General features: G+C 44.9%; 2 protein-coding genes across 13 annotated transcripts in view; one reads left to right on the forward strand and one right to left on the reverse strand.

Annotated features, from left to right (window-relative positions):
- Window positions 1-2,448, forward strand: part of LOC125453481 (interleukin-13 receptor subunit alpha-2-like) — a 69,248-nt gene extending 66,800 nt beyond the window's left edge. For 4 of the 7 annotated variants that reach the window (XM_048533152.2, XM_048533145.2, XM_048533151.2 and 1 more), the window contains one exon: window positions 1,966-2,448. In XM_048533152.2, the coding sequence (XP_048389109.1) occupies window positions 1,966-2,055 (90 nt within the window). In that variant the 3' untranslated portion in view covers window positions 2,056-2,448. The remainder of the gene's footprint in view (window positions 1-1,965) is intronic. The other 3 variants (XM_048533149.2, XM_048533148.2, XM_048533150.2) reach the window with 1 other exon arrangement.
- Window positions 752-21,599, reverse strand: part of LOC125453585 (interleukin-5 receptor subunit alpha-like) — a 59,680-nt gene continuing 38,832 nt past the window's right edge. For 2 of the 6 annotated variants that reach the window (XM_059646797.1, XM_059646794.1), the window contains 4 exons: window positions 17,520-17,658; window positions 13,783-13,879; window positions 10,801-10,891; window positions 753-3,494 (listed from right to left, as the gene is read on the reverse strand). In XM_059646797.1, the coding sequence (XP_059502780.1) occupies window positions 3,420-3,494; window positions 10,801-10,891; window positions 13,783-13,879; window positions 17,520-17,658 (402 nt within the window). In that variant the 3' untranslated portion in view covers window positions 753-3,419. Of the gene's footprint in view, window positions 3,495-7,051; window positions 7,134-10,800; window positions 10,892-13,782; window positions 13,880-17,519; window positions 17,659-21,599 lie in introns of all 6 variants that reach the window. The other 4 variants (XM_059646796.1, XM_059646799.1, XM_059646795.1 and 1 more) reach the window with 4 other exon arrangements.

Here is a 21,599-nt window from a genome sequence, read left to right on the forward strand (position 1 = left end):
TAAGTAACCTTTTGTTATTTTGCTTTCTCTTTCAAAATGAACAACTTTGCATTTTCCCACATTATATTCGATTTGCCAACTTTTTACCAATTTTCTTGAGCTAACAATATCTCTCTGTAGAGATAGTAGGAACTGCCGATGCTGGAGAATCTGAGATAACACGGTGTGAAGCTAGATGAACACAGCATCAGAGGAGCTGGAAATTTTGACGTTTCAGGTCGAGAGCCTTCTTCAGAAAATCTGAAGGTTTCTGAATGGTCTCGACCCAAAATTCAAATTTTCCTGCTCCTCTGATGCTGTTTGACCTGCTGTGTTCATCCGGCTTCACACCGTGTTATCTCATTATCTCTCTGTAGATTGTATCCTTCCCTCAACCTGCCTTGTCACCTATTTTAAGTTGTCTGCAATTAATATTATTTGTAAGTTTGCTTACTTGCACTATTAAACTGGATCAGTCTTGAAACTGTATCGACATGAAATTGTAGGTACCTGCACTGTTATTGATATTTTTGCTGTATTATTTATATTTTGCTGATCACTGTACCTGTTAGGGCAAATGTGGAACTCCAAGGAGTCTACTCCGAATGTGAAGCCTTCTTTGTGTAGACAAGTCATTAAAATAGAGAAGACAATTGAATATGTTACTGACATTTTGAAACAAATGCTACAAAATATTTGTTTATGTTTTTGTTTAATCTTAGATTTTAGTTAATACCACTTGTGAATTTACATGTTGTAATTCTGTTGATAAAACAAAATAAAATACTGTGATTGCTAAAAATCTGAAACAAAACCAGAAATCGCTGGAGAAACTCATCTGGTCTGGCACCATCTGTGAAGAGAAAGCAGTTAATGTTTTGAGTCCAGTGACCTTTCTTCATATATAATTAGGTCATGGTGTTTTTCAAAGGCAGCACTTGGAGGCTGACATTTACAATGAGAAGTAAACCATGGAGAGGCACCAAGTTACAGCAGTAGATTATAAATCTAGGTGCATAAAACTCTCAGATTTGGCCAGACCTCCATAATTACATTCAGTGCCTTGGGCAGGCAAAGGATCAATCAGCACTGGTTCATCCTCATGATAGTTCAACATTGGAAAAAGAAGCTTGAATAAATGAATGCAGCATCAGGCTTTACCTTGAATCCTAACATGTTTGTACAGCTCTGCATATTAGTTAGCAGGGTGGTAGAATGTTTAGCACTGCTGCCCCAGGGCTCCAGGTTCAATTTTGGCCTTGGAGGACTGACTGTGTGTTTGCACATTCTCCCTATGTTTGTCTGGGTTTCCTCCCAAAGTCCAAAGATATGCAGGATAGGTGGAGTGGCCATGCTAAATTGCCCATAGTGCCCAGGGATGTGCAGGCTAGGTGAATGGGTGGGATGTTCTTTGGAGAGTTGATGTGGACTTTTTGAGCTGAGTGGCCTGTTTCCACTCTAAGGGATGCTATGGTTCCAGAGACAGTCCATGCAGTCATAATGTCATTGGACTAGCAATCCAAAAATCAAAGCTAATGCTTTGACAGAAAAAAATGAAATCTCACTATGACCATGGGCAAAAGTTAAAATTGTAATGAATGTATGTTTTATGTTACACTTTGGGGATTTGGATTAAGAAACAGAGGTAGATAGGTTTTGGTTGGTCCCATGAGTTGTTTTTTGTTTGTTTAAATGCCTTAAACTCATTTGGACAGTAACCTAAACAAATCATTTTGATGGTATAAGTCTTCAGTCACCTGCCTCATATGTATCTGCAGTGTTAAAAGATTAATTGTTTGTACTGTTGAGTTCACAATACAGATTAGCATAATTTAGTTTTTTTTAAAATTCAGAGCAGACAGTTTTACAATTTTAATTCTGAAGAACACAAGTTCACTTCAGAGGATGAAACAGCTTCTCCCCACAAGAGAATCAGGGCAGTTCAGAAAGCCAATCAACCTAACCAAAGTGTTTTTGTTTGTGCAGCTTCCAAGCCAGAAGAGTTTGGATAGAAATCTTCAAAGTAGCAGAAGTGAAACCGTTTGGGCCATCAGAATTGTTAATAGTTCTTGCTGATAAACTCAAAAGTGACTTATAAAATTGCTGCCACACTCCAAGCAAAGTTAACTGGGAAGAGTCAGTTAAGTAAGGATTAGAATCAGAGTGAAATTTCTTTGGAATTGTATATTTGTAATGAACAGTGTTCAGAAACAGGTTGAAATTTTGTTGAGCTGGTTGTTTTAAGCTTTTTTTAAACTATAACATATTGTTTGTTTTCTTTATTTTGTGTAATTAAGTTTCATTTATTTGTTAAAGAACATCTGCAGCCTCTTGTCATTATGTTTCAGTGGGTAACCACATGCTAACCAACTGAAAAAATAAGATGTAATCTTTCAAGCTAGGTTTCGTTTTAGAATATGAATTATCCAGTATTATCATCAACTCAGAGCATAATAAAATTCAAATAAACCAGATAGATTTTTGCTAAACATTCACATGTATCTTTTTATAAAGGAAATGCACTGCCCTTACCTGGTCTAGCATATGTGTGTTCCCATTTTCTCTCTGATGAAGGGTCTAGGCCCAAAACGTCAGCTCTTGTGCTCCTGAGATGCTGCTTGGCCTGCTGTGTTCATCCAGCTTCACACTGTGAAATTCAGCATATGTGTGTCCCCATACTAATAGCAATGTAGTTCACTCTTAATCATGCTCTGGAAAAAGTCTCGCAAGACACTCAGTTTGAGAGTGCTTAAGGATAGACCTTATCAGTAACATCCATAATCTTTGAAACTTTTTTTTTGAAAAAACATTAACACTGCTAATAGACAGAAAACATAGTAATAGAATATTTACTTTTTTTACAAAATTGGAACAATGGACAAAAATAAGAGTTCAAATTTAATTCACATTTAATTGCTTTTGCTTATGTTTAGTATATTTGACAATGCATTTCCTGTGGCATGTCTGTAGACCATTCTCCAGTGTACGTTATCTCCATCATGCCTGTCCCTCCTTTTTTCCCTTTGCTGCTTCAGTTTTCTTCTGTCTCCTTGCCATGCAAGTCCCCACATTCTCCTGCCCCTCACACTTCTGTCCACCCTTCCTCTTCCTCTTCTACAGTGCCTCCAATTTTCTTCATTGCGCATTATTTCTCTTCTTCCCTCTCCTCAGCTTCTTTAGGAGTTACTCAACCCTCGACTGTCTCCTGTAACATCTGTTGAGTGTCAAAAAAAATTGCACAGCAAATGATAAAGCAAACACGACAGTGAGCTCATAAAATAGTGTGTAAAAAAAATGCCATCAATCACAGTAGACATTACACTTTCCTTTACAAATGTACATCTCAACCCGAAGTGAGACATATGTCCATTTAATGTTATAATCACAAAGTGTAGTCTACAATAAAGCTGCACTTGATACTAATTTTCAGAGGTAAACTTCTAGACTTCTTTCACGGTCACCGGCATGTCCTCTTCTGGGTTGGTCACAAGTAACGAGCTCTTATTAATCCACTTCTGTTGGACAGAAAACAAAAGGTGTTATTTTGCTGTTTGTCAACCTTCTCCAGATGCCGATAGGGCAGGACAATAGGCAGGGCAACGTGCAGGTAAAGCGACAGTTAGAAAGTGGGAGACCTTCAAAACTGAGATAATGAATGTCCAGAGGGAGTATGTTCCTATTAGCATGAAGGGTAAGGTTGGTTGGTGCAGGGAATGCAGGATGATGTGAGAAATTGAGGCTCTGGTCAAGAAGAAGGAAAAGGAGGCAGATGGCACCTATAGGGCAGCACAGTGACTCAGTGGTTAGCACTGCTGCCTCACAGCGCCAGGGGCCTGGATTCAATTCCACACTTGGACAACTGTCTGTGTGATGTTTGCACATTTTTCCTGTGTCTGTGTGGGTTTCCTCCCGCAGTCCAAAGATAAGCAAGCTAGGTGAATTGGTCCTGCTAAATTGCTCACCGTGATCATGGATATGCAGACTAAGTAGGTTGTAGGGGAACAGGTATGGAAGGGATGCTCTGAGGGTTGGTGCGGACTTATTGGTCCCAAAGGTCTGTTTCCACACTGTAGGGATTCTATGAAGAGACTGTTGGAATCAAGTGAATCCATCAATTGGTGTAGGCCAGTAGGAGTATACTCAAGAGTAAAATCAGGAGGGCAAAAAGGAGACATGAGATAGCTTTGGCTAATAGGGTTAAGGAGAATCCAAACAGATTCTACAAATACATTAAGGGCAAAAGAGTAACCGGGGAAAGAATAGGATCCCTTAAAGATCAACACGGCCATCTATGTGTGGAACCACAGAAGATGGGTATAATACTAAACAAATATTTTGGGTCAGTATTTACTGCAGAGAAGGATATGAAAGCTAGACACCTTGGAGAAATAAACAGTCATGTCTTCAAAAGTGTTCATATTACGGAAAAGGAGGTGCTGGAGTCTTAAAACACATAAAGGTGGATGAATCCCTAAGATCTGATCAGGTGTGGCCCAGAAATATGTGGGAAGCTAGGGAAGTGATTGATAGGCCCGATACTGAGAAATCTATATCTTTGATAGCCACAGGCGAGGTGCTGGAAGACTGGAGGGTGGCTAAAGTGGTACCATTATTTCAGAAAAATGGTAAGGAAAAGCCAGGGATCTATAGACCGATGGATTTGACATCAGTGGTGGGTAAACTGTTGGAGGGAAATCTGTGGGACAGGGTTTACATGTATTTGGAAAGGTAAGGGCTGATTACTGATAGTCAATATGGCTTTATGCCTCAGAAAGCCTGTCTCACTAACGACTGAATTTTTCGAGAAGGAGCAAAGAAGATTGATGAAGACAGAGTGGTGGAAGTTGTCTGTATGGACTTCAGCAAGGTGTTCAACAAGGTTCCCCATGGTAGACTTGTTAGCAAGATTAAATCAAATGGCATCCAGGGAGAGCTAGCCATTTGGATATAAAATTGGCTTGAAGGTAGGAGACAGAGAGTGGTGGAGTAGAATTGTTTTTTTTAGACGGGAGCCTGTGACCAGCCGTGCGCTGCAAGAATTAGTCCTGGGCCCAATACTTTTTGTCATTTATATAAATAATTTGTATTTTATTTTGGATTTAATTAGGAGGAATGGCTAGTAGGTTTGCAAATGTCATCAAAATTAATGGTGCAGTGGTCGGTGAAGAAGGTTATCCAAGAGTGCAATGGGGCCTTGATCAGATGGGTCGTGGAATGGTAGATAAAGTTTAATTTAGATAAATGCGAGGAGTTGCATTTTGGAAAGGCAAATCAGGACAGGACTTACACAATTAAGGGTTGTGTCCTGGCAGTGTTGCTGAACAAAGGAATCTTGGGTTGGAGGTCTATTGTTCCTTGAAGGTGGGATCACACATAGGCAGGGTAATGAAGAAGGTGTTTTGTTTCTTTATTCATTAATGGGACGAGGGCATTGCTAGCTATGCAGAATTTATTGCCCATCCCCAATTTCCCAGAGGGCAGTTAAGAGTCAACCACATTGCTGTGGATCTGGAATCACATGTAGGCCAGACCAGCTAAGGATGGCAGTTTCCTTCCCTCAGGTACATTAGTGAATCAGATGGAGTTTTTCTGACAAGCAACAATGGATTCACTGTCATCATTAGATTCCCCCTCGTTCTCACACACAACCCCACCAACCTCCGCGTACAACGCATCATTCTCCGACACTTCCGCCATCTACAATCCGACCCCACCACCCAAGATATTTTTCCATCCCCACCCTTGTCTGCCTTCCGGAGAGACAACTCTCTCCATGACTCCCTTGTTCGCTCCACACTGCCCTCCAACCCCACCACAACTGGCACCTTCCCCTGCAACCGCAGGAAATGCTACACTTGCCCCCACACCTCCTCCCTCACCCCTATCTCAGGCCCCAAGATGACTTTCCATATTAAGCAGAGGTTCACCTGCACATCTGCCAATGTGGCATACTGTATCCATTGTACCCGGTGTGGCTTTCTCTACATTGGGGAAACCAAGCGGAGGCTTGGGGACTGCTTTGCAGAACACCTCCGCTCAGTTCGCAATAAACAACTGCACCTCCCAGTCGCGGACCATTTCAACTCCCCCTCCCATTCTTTAGATGGCATGTCCATCCTGGGCCTCCTGCAGTGCCACAATGATGCCACCCGAAGGTTGCAGGAACAGCAACTCATATTCCGCCTGGGAACCCTGCAGCCCAATGGTATCAATGTGGACTTCACCAGTTTCAAAATCTCCCCTTCCCCTACTGCATCCCTAAACCAGCCCAGCTCGTCCCCTCCCCCCACTGCACCACACAACCAGCCCAGCTCTTCCCCTCCCCCCACTGCATCCCAAAACCAGCCCAGCCTGTCTCTGCCTCCCTAACCTGTTCTTCCTCTCACCCATCCCTTCCTCCCACACCAAGCCGCACCCCCAGCTACCTACTAACCTCATCCCACCTCCTTGACCTGTCCGTCTTCCCTAGACTGACCTACCCCTCCCTACCTCCCCACCTATACTCTCCACTCCACCTATCTTCTTTTCTCTCCATCTTCGGTCTGCCTCCCCCTCTCTCCCTATTTATTCCAGAACCCTCACCCCATCCCCCTCTCTGATGAAGGGTCTAGGCCCGAAACGTCAGCTTTTGTGCTCCTGAGATGCTGCTTGGCCTGCTGTGTTCATCCAGCTTCACACTTTATCATTAGATTCCTAATTCCTGATATTTATTGAATTCAAATTCCAACATCTGCCATGGTGAGATTCAAACTTGGGTTGCAGGAATGTTATGTGGGTTTCTGCATTAATAGTCCAGTGATAATACCACGAGGCTATTGCCTCCCCAAAGTGTTTGGAACATTTGCCTTTATTGGTCAATGCATTGAGCATAGCTGTTGGAAAGAATGCGACATCGATTCGACCACTTTTGGAATAGTGTGTTCAATCCTGAGTCTCCGTGATGTAGGAAAGATGTTGCTAAACTTGAAAGGGTTCAGAAAAAATTTACTAAGATCTCGCCAGGGTTGGAGGGTTTGAGCTATAGATAGAAGATGGGACAATTTTCCCGGAACATCAGAGGCTGAGAGCTGACCTTATTCACATTGATAAAATCATGAGGTGCGTGGATGTACGAATCATCAAAGTCTTCTCCCCCAGGGTAGGGCAGTCCAAAACTAGAAGGCAGAGGTTTAAAGGTGAGAGAGGAAAGATTTAAAACTAACCTAAAGGGCAACTTTTTTGTGCAGAGGGTGGTGTGTGTATGGAATGAGCTGCCAGGGGAAGTGGTCGAGGCTGGTACAATTACAACATTTAAAAGACATTTGGATGTGTATATGAATAGGAAGGGCTTAGACAGATGTGGCCACATGCTGGCAAATGAGACTAGAATAATTTAGGATATCTAGTCAACATGGACGAGTTGAACCGAGTGGTCTGTTTCCATGTTGTACAACTCTATGGACTCTCTGAGGCTCAGGTATGGTGACTCTACAGTCGATGCTTTCAAAAAACATACCACAGGGAATATGAGTTCAAATCACCCACCCTCACCTTTCCTCCCCTCGCCCAATCCATTATTGCCCAGGACACACTGTAAGTGAATGCCACTCACTGTTGGGAGTTTTGTAATGCAAAGACACATGTAGGAATGGTTCAGTCAGCAAACTCACGCCCAACTCAAAAGATCCCCATGTTCAAATCCCATCAGAGACATAAAATGCACTACCTAGGATGACGCTCCAATGCTAAGCTGCAGAGATGCAATGTTGTCAATTGTTATCATTCAGATCAGATATTAAGCTGACCCTCTTCACCCTTAAGTGGATGCAAAATATCCTGAACTATTTCAAGATAAGGACAATGACAATATTTATTACTCAATCACAATTACTAAAACTGATCGTTTGGTCATGATACCACTGCTGCTTGATGATGTTTGGGCTTTGCAAACAGGCTGTCACAGTTTCTACACTGCAACTCTGATCACGCTGCTAAAGAAAGGGCTGAAATTCACTTTGTGAGTCGTAAGGTTGGGAATGGTGCTGGAAAGTTATTTGTTATTATAAAGCATGAATCCTTTGTGCTTGAGCTTTATTGAGGGTGCTATTCAACTTTGGCAGGTGCTAGGGAAGGAAAATGGAATGGTGGCCTTTATTTTAATGGGAATGGACTACAAAAGTAGGAAGGTTTTGCAAAAACTATAAAAGGCACTAGTCAGACCAAAGCTGGAACCGTTTTGCATTCCCTATGCAAGGAAAGATTTACTGGCACTGGAAACAATCCAGATAAGATTCACTAGATTGATCCTGGGTATGCAGGGGCATCCTTATGAGAAGAGATTGAGTAGGTTGGGACTGTACTGATTGGAATTTAGAAGAATGAGAGGTGACCTTATTGAAACATATAAGTTCCTTAGGGGATTTTACAGAGTGGATGTGTAAAGCTTGATTCCCCTTGAGACAGAATCTAGGACAAAAGGGTTTAAACTGAGAATAAGGGGTTGCTTATATAAGACAGCAGTAAAGGGGAATTTCTTCTCTCAGAAGGTCGCAAATCTGTGGATTGTTTATTTAACCCAGAGGGCTATAGAGGCCATGTCATTGAGCATACTCAAGGCTGAGATGTACAGACCTTTAATGCATAAGGACATCAAGGGTTATGGGGAAAAGGCAGGAAAATAGTATTGAAGTTTATCTGATCAACCATGATTTTATAGAATGGCACAGCCGACTGATGGGCAGCACGGTCTACATCTGCTGCTACATCTCATGGTATTATTAACAGCCAAGTCTCTTCTTGCTTTTTTTTTAAAAGAGAGGAAAGTGATGTAGTGGTCAGGTCTGTTAATCCAGAAGCTCAGGCAAATGCTCTCGGGGTTTGGGTATATATCACATCACAGCAGCTGGCACAATGTGAGTAAAGTAATTAGTTGAAAAGTAGAAAAATACTTCCTAGCCCTGAGTGTGATAAAGAAGGAGGAAGATCTTGCACTTATGTAACAGAGTCAGTTTTGTCTCACCATAATTTACAGACCGTTAAAGTGAATTACTGTAAAACTACTGGAAACATGGCAACAAACCAGCACACTATGGGCTTTCCATAACAGCTACGTGAAAGTGACACTTTCAGCAGCTGTCCCAAGACACCAAAGAGTATCCTCTTCAAAATAATATCCAGGGTCTTTCCCGCCCACCTGAGAGACAGGCAAGTTTAACTTCTGAATGTCAACACCTTCAACAGAGCATCATTACCTCAGACCTCAATGTTGCAATAAGACTTGAGTTCACAATTCTTGAATCAAAGCCTTGGGACAACTAGCAAGCCATAAATGACACAGAAAAAAGCCAAACTTCTCAGATACCAGGAATACCACACCAGGTAGAAAATAGCCATAGCAGGGCAGAAAGAGTCTGGAGAGCTGGTGGGATGCCTGAAAGTTGATTCTTCACCTCTGATGTGGACAACATCCTGATTCTGACCACCCTGAGTGGCTGACTGGCAGTGGCCAAATGCCTGGGCTGACACTGGAAACTGCTCTTGACTTTGCACGCTCGGATCCCCGATTGAAAAATCTCTCCTTTCTCTTGACTGAAAGCCTAGTGATGACCAAAACAAGCTTCCTTATAATGGGAACTGCAGATGCTGGAGAATCCAAGATTACAAAGTGTGGAGCTGGATGAACACAGCAGGCCAAGCAGCATCTTAGGAGCACAAAAGCTGACGTTTCGGGCCTAGACCCTCTCTGATGAAGGGTCTAGGACCAAACCGTCAGCTTTTGTGCTCCTAAGATGCTGCTTGGCCCGCTGTGTTCATCCAGCTCCACACTTTGTTATCTTCCATCTTTGATGTCTGCTTTAAACTGCAAGACAAGACAGAAGTAATATGACCTTAGCAGCTCTAGCTGAGGGGCCAAAGTGCAAAAACACAAGGCAACGCAAAGGTGCTGAGAGTGTCCAGGCAGGTTCAGAGCAAGCAAGTACTGTGACAGCAAGTGAACAGCCCAGGGTTGCAGTCTGGCCCAATCCATGAGGTGGGCTCATATCCCTGAGCACACAGTGTCCTTGCTGCAACATTACAATGAGAGTTGCCAGTACAGCCTGAGGCACAGGATGGAGGTGCAGAACTTTCTTGCAAGTATTTCAGAGATATACCATGCAGATTCTTAAAGGCTTGCACACTTCAGGTGCTGAAGTCCATGGGTGTGGTTGAGTACACAGGTGACCATGAGATGTTGCTGTCCGATGTACAGCAAAAGTGCCCTTTGGAGGTACTTCACCTGATTTCCATGTCGAGATTGCTCCAAGTTTGGCAAGCTAGGAAACCGAATGTTGATGAGGCAATTTGAGTCATTGATAAGGCATTTAGCCAGTAAAACCGAAAGAACTGCGGATGCTGTAGATCAGGAACAAAAACAAATTTGCTGGAAAAGCTCAGTAGGCCTAGCAGCATCTGTGAAGGAAAAAAAACAGAGTTAATGTTCAGAACTGAGCAAGGGTCACTGGGCCTGAAATATTAACTCTGTTTTGTCTTTCACAGATGCTGCCAGACCTGCTGAGCTTTACCAGCAAATTTGTTTTTGTAATCAGCATTAATCCTCCTTATTAGCAACCCATCTCTGCCTGGCAAGAAACTCACTTCAGCGCTTGTCACAAAACGATGGAGTAAGAGCCTCCAAATGTCAGCACAGGCCTTACTGGACTGCACTTTCTATTCTGCAACAATTCTTGCTATAGCCCAAATTGCTGAGACTCCTATAAGCTTCACCCAGGCTAAGCAAAGACAATTTTACATGCCCTGGAGTATTATTTTCTGTCTCTGTCATTTATTAGTGTAGCTTGATACCTGAAAATCGCCATCACATTCTTCAAAGAGGCCCTTGAACTTTTCCTTAGGATCAGGGATTGGTTGACACGCTTTCGACCATAAGTTGAACCTGGTAAGAGTGCAAAAGTGCAGTTGTGTTATTTTTTGAATATTTTGCTGAAGTTATCATGAGAATTGAAGAAATAGGTGCAGATCCAGGCCATTTGGCCTCTCCACATACTCTACCATTCAATCAGATCACGGCTGATTTTTCTGCCTCAACACCATTTTCCTGCACTATCCCCATGTCCATTAATATAATTAACATTTTGAAATCTTTGCCATGTACCTGGTCAATGATTGAGTTTCCATTGCTCTCTAGCATTGAGAATTCCAAACATTAACCATCTTATGAGTGAAGAAATTCTTCCTCTTTGTTTAGGGGTGGTGTGGTGGCTTAGTAATCAGCACCGCTGCCCCACAGCACCACTGAGTCAGGTTCGATTCCACGCCCGGGCAACTGTCTGTGTGGAGTTTGCACTTTCTCCCTGTGTCTACATAGGTTTGCTCTGCTTTCCTCCCACAGTCCAAAAATGTGCAGGTTAGGTGGATTGGTCATGCTAAATTTCGCCGTGCTGTTTAGGGATGTGCAGGCTTGGTGGATTAACAATGGTAAGTATGGGGTTATTAGGATAGGATGGGATGCTCTTCAGTGGGCTGGTGTGGACTTGATGGGCAGAAAGACCCCTAGTTGCATTGTAACGATTTTATGATTCCTTATCTTACTCCAAAATGGCATACCCTAATTTGAGGCCATGATTGCTGAATTTAATTAACAATGCCTCCACCCGCACATGGCTTGCGCCCCTCCCAGCCAAGGGACATCATCTACCCTATCAAAGATAGGGAAAAAGATTGGGAAACATGTTATAATAATAATTTCAACCTATCTCAGTTTTTAGCAGAATGTCGATATTTCCTTAGATAACACTGCTGTCGACTTAACAGCAAAAAGCTTCCCTGACTCAGCAATTTGGAGTTTGAAGAAAGGGATCATGTTGTCTGTCTTTATTCAATGAACTCTGTTTTTTACATGATTTCCTGTCCAAGATGCAGCAGGATAGGATGCTTCAGCTGGAGTTTGTCCACTTCGACATTATTTTTCTCCTCTTTTCTTCTTTCTTTGTGTTCTTCTTTTCTTCTTCTCTTTCAACCCAATGATCCCTTCCATCCAACAAGATGATGGCTGATCCGATTGCTCTACAAATGTGCCTACCTCTATTAATCTTTCATCCCCTTGCTGCTATGAATCTACTTTGACCTTAAAAATAGTCAAGGACTCAGCTTATAAAAGCTTCTTCTATAGAGTTCCAAAGAGAAATAAAATCTGGTTGTTAACTCTGTCTTAAATGGTTGATCTTTATTTTTAAGTGATCCCTAGTTTTAGATTCTCTCTTTCTCCCTATTCTCCTTTTCCACATGCTCCCTGTCAAGATTTATCAGGATCTTATAAGTTTTGAATTAAAACTCGGTGAGGAGTTTTAGGGCAGTTTATTAAATTGAAGCCTTCATATAAATACAAAGCTATTCATGCTCATGGAAGTTTACAACCAGATTGCACAAATTTAAGATGAATGCTAAGTGAACGTGGGATTTGGTTAGGATAGGGATTTGCTGAAGATAATGCAATTGAAGCCTTCAAATAGAAAATGGTCAAATAAATAGATGGGGAGCTGAGGACCTAGTGCTGTTACCAATGTACTTTCAATCCAGAAAACCAGATAACACTTTGGGGTAACACAGTGTGGAGCTGGAGGGATACACCAGGCCAGGCAGCATTAGAGAAGCAGGAAAGCTTTTCTGAAGAAGGGTCTCAACCCAAAATATCACCTTTCCTGTTCCTCTGATGCTGCCTGACCTGCTGTGCTCCTCTAGCTCTACACTGTATTATCGCTGGCTCTAGCATCAGCAGTTCTTACTGTCTCTAACATTCTGGGGGGCCTGGTTTCAATCCTACCATGGCAGAAGTTGGAATTTGAATTCAAAAAAAGCCTGGTCTTAAAAGTCTAATGATAGCCGTGAAACTATAGTTGATTGTCAGAAGAAACCATCCGGTTTACCAAAATCCTTTAGGGAAGGAAACTACTATTCTTAACTGATCTGAACTATACGTAACCCCAGACCTACAGCAACGTGGCTATTCTCAACTGTTCTCTGGGCAATGAGAGGTGGGCAATAATTGCTGGGCTGCCCACATCCCATCAACAATTTTCTGCAAAACTTTAGAGACAGAGTCTAGCAAAGATTCACCAAATTGATTCCCAGGATGGTGGGACTGACATATGAAGAAAGATTGCATCGACTGGGCTTGTACTCACTAGAATTTCGAAGAATGAGGGGAGGATCTTATAGAAGCATATAAAATCCTCATGGGACTGGAGAGGCTAGATATGAGAATAAGGTCCCTGATCTTGGGGAAGTCCAGGGCTGCAGGTCAAGGTTTAACGAGAAGGAGTGAGCCATTCAGGACTGAGTTAAGAACGATTTTTTTTCACTCAAAGAGTTGTATACCTGTGGAATTCTCTCCCACAGAAAGCTGTTAGGGCCAGGTCATTAGATATATTCAAGTGGGAGCTGGATGTATTCTTTGCTGCTCAAGGGGTATGGAGAAAAGGCGGGAGTGAGATACTGGAATTGCATAATCAGCCATGGTAGAGGCTTGATGGGCAGAATGACCTATTCCAGCACCTATTTTCAATGTTTCTATGTGTCTCTGCAGGGGAGAAGTATGGGGAATGAGCAAGGGATTGGGCCTAGCTGGGTTACTCCAAGTGCAGTAGGCTGAATAGGTTCCTTCTCAGAAAAAAGTATCAACCTCTTCAGACATGTTATGACACGCCCTTGCGGTAGATGGGACCACTGGCTCAAATGTAAGGATATGAATGTAAAACCCCTTGATTTGGGCTCCTTTGATAGTGGACTAATCTACAATTAATAAATGCAGCCAGAGGAATAACTTACTTTGTACAGATGAATATCGGCACCAATACCATTAGGCTAAAATTAACCATGACCACTGCTATCATTGTTGAAAGGGGAAAATTCTTTATTTCTGGCTCTGAAAGCAAGAAGACAATATTCCTTTACTCATTGGTGTCATCCATGTTTCAAGATCAGACACCCTTCCAAATTTTCTTCCTTTTTTTAAACCTTTAATTGGACACTATGAACTCAAAAGAACACAGGGACAATGAGAAGAATACGAAATGAATATAACATACTTAATACAATGTATAATATAGGACTTATAACTTAATATAACTGGTTAAATATTTACCGAGTAACAAATAAAACAAGTAGAGATGTCTCAAAAACAAGGGGAATGCATAGCTAAGCACCTGCCACATTTGGGCTTGTTGCTATCGGAGAGGTAACATTCCAGTTTAAGTTCTATTCCAGCAGAGAAATCACATTTCAGCACAGTGTAAGATAATAAAATGTTTGGCTGGGTGAACACAGCAGGCCAAGCAGCATCTCAGGAGCACAAAAGCTGACGTTTCGGGCCTAGACCCTTCATCAGAGAGGGGGATGGGGTGAGGGTTCTGGAATAAATAGGGAGAGAGAGGGAGGCAGACCGAAGATGGAGAGAAAAGAAGATAGGTGGAGAGGAGAGTATAGGTGAGGAGGTAGGGAGGGGATAGGTCAGTCCAGGGAAGACGGACAGGTCAAGGAGGTGGGATGAGGTTAGTAGGTAGGAGGTGGAGGTGCGGCTTGGGGTGGGAGGAAGGGATGGGTGAGAGGAAGAACAGGTTAGGGAGGCAGAGACAGGCTGGGGTGGTTTTGGGATGCAGTGGGGGGAGAGGAAGAGCTGGGCTGGTTGTGTGGTGCAGTGGGGGAAGGGGACGAACTGGGCTGGTTTTGGGATGCGGTGGGGGAAGGGGAGATTTTGAAGCTGGTGAAGTCCACATTGATACCATTGGGCTGCAGGGTTCCCAAGCGGAATATGAGTTGCTGTTCCTGCAACCTTCGGGTGGCATCATGGTGGCACTGCAGGAGGCCCATGACGGACATGTCATCTAAAGAATGGGAGGGGGAATGGAAATGGTTCACGACTGGGAGGTGCAGTTGTTTATTGCGAACCGAGCGGAGGTGTTCTGCAAAGCGGTCCCCAAGCCCCCCGATTGGTTTCCCCAATGTAGAGGAAGCCACACCGGGTACAATGGATACAGTATACCACATTGGCAGATGTGCAGGTGAACCTCTGCTTAATATGGAAAGTCATCTTGGGGCCTGGGATAGGGGTGAGGGAGGAGGTGTGGGGGCAAGTGTAGCATTTCCTGTGGTTGCAGGGGAAGGTGCCGGGTGTGGTGGGGTTGGAGGGCAGTGTGGAGTGAACAAGGGAGTCACGGAGAGAGTGGTCTCTCCGGAAAGCAGACAAGGGTGGGGATGGAAAAATGTCTTGGGTGGTGGGGTCGGATTGTAGATGGCGTAAGTGTGGGAGGATGATGCGTTGTATCCGGAGGTTGGTGGGGTGGTGTGTGAGAACGAGGGGGATCCTCTTTGGGCGGTTGTGGCGGGGGCAGGGTGTGAGGGATGTGTTGCGGGAAATGCGGGAGACGCGGTCAAGGGCGTTCTCGACCACTGTGGGGGGAAAGTTGCGGTCCTTGAAGAACTTGGACATCTGGGATGTGCGGGAGTCGAATGCCTCATTGTGGGAGCAGATGCGGCGGAGGTGGAGGAATTGAGAATAGGGGATGGAATTTTTGCAGGAGGGTGGGTGGGAGGAGTTGTATTCTAGGTAGCTGTGGGAGTTGGTGGGCTTGAAATGGACATCAGTTACAAGCTGGTTGCCTGAGATGGAGACTGAGAGGTCCAGGAAGGTGAGGGATGTGCTGGAGATGGCCCAGGTGAACTGAAGGTTGGGGTGGAAGGCGTTGGTGAAGTGGATGAATTGTTCGAGCTCCTCTGGGGAGCAAGAGGCGGCGCTGATACAGTCATCAATGTAACGGAGGAAGAGGTGGGGTTTGGGGCCTGTGTAGGTGCGGAAGAGGGACTGTTCCACGTAACCTACAAAGAGGCAGGCATAGCTTGGGCCCATGCGGGTGCCCATGGCCACCCCCTTTGTCTGTAGGAAGTGGGAGGAATCGAAAGAGAAGTTGTTGAGGGTGAGGACGAGTTCGGCTAGGCGGATGAGGGTGTCGGTGGAGGGGAACTGGTTGGGCCTGCTGGACAGGAAGAAGCGGAGGGCCTTGAGGCCATCTGCATGCGGAATACAGGTGTATAGGGACTGGATGTCCATGGTGAAAATGAGGTGTTGGGGGCCAGGGAATTGGAAGTCCTGAAGGAGGTGGAGGGCGTGGGTGGTCTCACGGACGTAGGTAGGGAGTTCCTGGACCAAAGGGGAGAAAATGGAGTCCAGAGAGGTGGAGATGAGTTCGGTGGGGCAGGAACAGGCTGAGACCTTGGGTCGACCAAGGCAGGCAGGTTTGTGGATTTTGGGAAGGAGATAGAAACGGGCCTCACCCATCCCTTCTTCCCACCCCAAGCCGCACCTCCATCTCTTACCTACTAACTTCATCCCACCTCCTTGACCTGTCTGTCTTCCCTGGACTGACCTATCCCCTCCCTACCTCCCCACCTATCTTCTTTTCTCTCCATCTTCGGTCCGCCTCCCCCTCTCTCCCTATTTATTCCAGAACCCTCACCCCATCCCCCTCTTTGATGAAGGGTCTAGGCCCGAAACGTCAGCTTTTGTGCTCCTGAGATGCTGCTTGGCCTGCTGTGTTCATCCAGCCTCACATTTTATTATCTTGGATTCTCCAGCATCTGCAGTTCCCATTATCACTGATACAATTCTAGCACAGTGTGATGGACAGGACAGGATCATGGAGCATACACTTCTCGTTTGGGTTGCCTGTTCCAACAATCCCTCCTCAGCCACCGCATAATTTTCAAAACTTAAAAACTGGAAGTGTTTGAAGAATTCAATAGTTGTAGTGACTACTGTGAATGGAGAAATAGGCTGAATGTTCTTCAGAGCAAGTCATTTTCAATCCTTGCCAATCCTAGTGGGATCTTCCAACCCCTCAATAGACAATGACTGTCTATTTCTACCTTCGTAACGTTGCATGCCTCCTGCGTTGACCCGACTACTGCTGAAATCCTTGTCTGTGCCATCATTAATTCCAAACTTTGCTTCAAAAGCACAAGCATCATAGAGTCAGAGTTTTACAGCATAGAAACAGACCCTTTGGTTCAACTCATCCATGATGACCCAGTATCCTAAATTAATCTAGCCCCACTTACCAGCATTTGGCTCATATCCCTCTAAACCCTTCCTATTCATATACCCATCCAAATGCCTTCTAAATGTTGTAATTGTACCAGCCTCCACCACTTCCTCTGGCAGCTCATTCCATAGACACACCACCCTCTGCCTGAAAAAACTGCCCCTTCGGTCCCTTTTAAATCTTTCCCCTCTCACCTTAAACCTACATCCTCTAGTTTTGAGCTCCCCTACTCTGGGGAAAAAAACTCCACTATTCACCCTATCCATGTCCCTCATGATTTTGTACAACTCTATATGGTCACCCCTCAGCCCCCGATGCTCCAAGGAAAATAGCCCCAGCCTATTCAGCCTCTCCTTACAGCTGAAACTTTCCAACACTGGTAGCATCCTTGTAAACCTTTTCTAAAAAGTAGACAAATGCATTGTATTACTGTGATTTAATAACGTTCACCTAAAGCAATGATCTTACCAATATTGAGGGGCTTACTCCATTCACTCCAGAGAGAACTTTGGTAACAGTATATGTTCACTGTTGCTCTGACTTTCACTGAATATCTTTTCTCACGATCTCGACTGATGACATATTTTGCACTTTGCACTTCTAGCACCTAAAACAAACAAATTGGTTACAAATGCATGACATGTCATATCTAACAACAGTAATTTACCTCAAGATTGCTTTTTTTAAAAAATAGGGGCACAATACTGGAAACTCAGCAGAGTCATACTGGACTCAAAACACCAACTCTGTTTCTCTCCCTACAGATGCTATCAGACCTGATGAGTTTCTCCAGCAATCTCTCTGTTTTTATTTTCAAAAATATGCCTGTTCAGACACATCATGATACATCTTCATGTTAAGTAAGACGTATGGACCTTCTCACCTCAAATTAGGAACACCCAGATTACAGCATAAGAACCATTTGCAAATCTCCTGAAGTAGACTTTAAACAACTGAAATGAATTGGGCAACTTGAACGTCATAATTTTGTCTTCCACTTTCCTGTGTGTAATAACATGGGGGAAAATAGAGGTGTAGTGGTAATAGTAGAAGTGAGGACATGGGTTTCAGTCTAAATTTGAATTTGAGTTTTTTAGAAATTGAGAAACAATTCTAGCCTAATGGCAACCACATGAAAACAGCCGATTATATTGAAACCCACCTCACTTGCTATGGAAGGAAATCTACCATCCTTACTTGGCATGCCTTCATGTGACCTCAGACCCACAGCAATGTGGTTGGCCCTTAACTGCCCTCTAGCAATGGGCAATAAATGCTGACTCAGTTCTGATGTCCATATTTCATGAGCAAATAAATAAAAATAAATATATCTAAAAATGTTACGAACACTAAACACCCCACCCTCTGATAACCAAAACAGAAACAGTCAAAGAAGTTTGCTTTGCCTCATAATGTGCTAAAGGAAATATGAAAAGTGGTATAACCCACCTCTCACCACCCCACAATCTGTTTTAAAGGGAATGGTTAAATGAAAGAAGTCCATGATACTTCACAATCAACAAGTAACAATTTATTTATCTAACTCGAACAGTAAACAAAGTAATAGAACTACTAACCAGCCAAACAATTTCCCCTTAACTACTAACTATTCTAGAATAAAACAAAATTGTAACAGTATACTGTTCCAATCGATACAAGACCCACTTATATAAGCCAGAGTAATTAGAAAATAAATTAAAACTTAGTCGATCAACATTACTGTCAGGAGAAGTCTTCTGGATTGTTCCGTGCTTTCTCCACTGATTCTTAGTCAGCAACAACTTTCTTGGTCAAATTCGTGTGTCAGGAATATCAGCTAAGTATGCCACTGTACATTTAGATGATGGTTTTCTGAGAGCTTAGAGGATTCTGTGAAAGCCAGTGATTCTTCCTTTTACAGCTGAGAACTATTCTCTTGGCAGATGACAGTTAATTTTCACACCAATTATCAAATGCCTGCTTCCTTTATACTGTTGAAGACCTATTAATTTCTTACAATAAGATTGATCATAAGTTGTCAAAACCATCAGATCTAAATTTAATTGGCTTCTGGTATGTAGGGCCTGATTTAAATTAGAGATAATGGGAACTGCAGATGCTGGAGAATTCCAAGATAATAAAATGTGAGGCTGGATGAACACAGCAGGCCAAGCAGCATCTCAGGAGCACAAAAGCTGACGTTTCGGGCCTAGACCCTTCATCAGAGAGGGGGATGGGGAGAGGGAACTGGAATAAATAGGGAGAGAGGGGGATGCGGACCGAAGATGGAGAGTAAAGAAGATAGGTGGAGAGAGTATAGGTGGGGAGGTAGGGAGGGGATAGGTCAGTCCAGGGAAGACGGACAGGTCAAGGAGGTGGGATGAGGTTAGTAGGTAAATGGGGGTGCGGCTTGGGGTGGGAGGAAGGGATGGGTGAGAGGAAGAACCGGTTAGGGAGGCAGAGACAGGTTGGACTGGTTTTGGGATGCAGTGGGTCGGGGGGAAGAGCTGGGCTGGTTGTGTGGTGCAGTGGGGGGAGGGGACGAACTGAGCTGGTTTAGGGATGCAGTAGGGGAAGGGGAGATTTTGAAACTGGTGAAGTCCACATTGATACCATTAGGCTGCAGGCTTCCCAGGCGGAATATGAGTTGCTGTTCCTGCAACCTTCGGGTGGCATCAATGTGGCAGTGCAGGAGGGCCATGATGGACATGTCATCTAGAGAATGGGAGGGGGAGTGGAAATGGTTTGCGACTGGGAGGTGCAGTTGTTTGTTGCGAACTGAGCGGAGGTGTTCTGCAAAGCGGTCTCCTAGCCTCCGCTTGGTTTCCCCAATGTAGAGGAAGCCGCACCGGGTACAGTGGATGCAGTATACCACATTGGCAGATGTGCAGGTGAACCTCTGCTTAATGTGGAATGTCATCTTGGGGCCTGGGATAGGGGTGAGGGAGGAGGTGTGGGGGCAAGTGTAGCATTTCCTGCGGTTGCAGGGGAAGGTGCCGGGTGTGGTGGGGTTGAAGGGCAGTGTGGAGCGAACAAGGGAGTCACGGAGAGAGTGGTCTCTCCGGAAAGCACACAGGGGTGGGGATGGAAAAATGTCTTGGGTGGTGGGGTCGGATTGTAAATGGCGAAAGTGTCGGAGGATGATGCGTTGTATCCGGAGATTGGTAGGGTGGTGTGTGAGAACGAGGGGGATCCTCTTAGGGCGGTTGTAGCGGAGGCGGGGTGTGAGGGATGTGTTGCGGGAAATGCGGGAGACGCGGTCAAGGGCGTTCTCGATCACTGTGGGGGGAAAGTTGCGGTCCTTAAAGAACTTGGACATCTGGGATGTGCGGGAGTGGAATGTCTTATCGTGGGAGCAAATGCGGCAGAGGCGGGGGAATTGGGAATAGGGGATGGAATTTTTGCAGGAGGGTGGGTGGGAGGAGGTGTATTCTAGGTAGCTGTGGGAGTTGGTGGGCTTGAAATGGACATCAGTTACAAGCTGGTTGCCTGAGATGGAGACTGAGAGGTCCAGGAGGGTGAGGGATGTGCTGGAGATGGCCCAGGTGAACTGAAGGTTGGGATGGAAGGTGTTGGTGAAGTGGATGAACTGTTCGAGCTCCTCTGGGGAGCAAGAGGCGGCGCCGATACAGTCATCAATGTACCGGAGGAAGAGGTGGGGTTTGGGGCCTGTGTAGGTGCGGAAGAGGGACTGTTCCACGAAACCTACAAAGAGGCAGGCATAGCTGGGGCCCATGTGGGTGCCCATGCCCTTAGTCTGTAGGAAGTGGGTACAACGCATCATCCTCCGACACTTTCGCCATTTACAATCCGACCCCACCACCCAAGACATTTTTCCATCCCCACCCCTGTCTGCTTTCCGGAGAGACCACTCTCTCCGTGACTCCCTTGTTCGCTCCACACTGCCCTCCAACCCCACCACACCCGGCACCTTCCCCTGCAACCGCAGGAAATGTTACACTTGCCCCCACACCTCCTCCCTCACCCCTATCCCAGGCCCCAAGATGACATTCCACATTAAGCAGAGGTTCACCTGCACATCTGCCAATGTGGTATACTGCATCCACTGTACCCGGTGCGGCTTCCTCTACATTGGGGAAACCAAGCGGAGGCTTGGGGACCGCTTTGCAGAACACCTCCGCTCAGTTCGCAACAAACAACTGCACCTCCCAGTCGCAAACCATTTCCACTCCCCCTCCCATTCTCTAGATGACATGTCCATCATGGGCCTCCTGCAGTGCCACAATGATGCCACCTGAAGGTTGCAGGAACAGCAACTCATCTTCCGCCTGGGAACCCTGCAGCCTAATGGTATCAATGTGGACTTCACCAGTTTCAAAATCTCCCCTTCCCCCACCGCATCCCTAAACCAGCTCAGTTCGTCCCCTCCCCCCACTGCACCACACAACCAGCCAGCTCTTCCCCCCCACCCACTGCATCCCAAAACCAGTCCAACCTGTCTCTGCCTCCCTAACCGGTTCTTCCTCTCACCCATCCCTTCCTCCCACCCCAAGCCGCACCCCCATTTACCTACTAACCTCATCCCACCTCCTAGACCTGTCCGTCTTC

Source organism: Stegostoma tigrinum, chromosome 6, assembly GCF_030684315.1.
Source record: "Stegostoma tigrinum isolate sSteTig4 chromosome 6, sSteTig4.hap1, whole genome shotgun sequence".
NCBI lineage: Eukaryota > Metazoa > Chordata > Chondrichthyes > Orectolobiformes > Stegostomatidae > Stegostoma > Stegostoma tigrinum.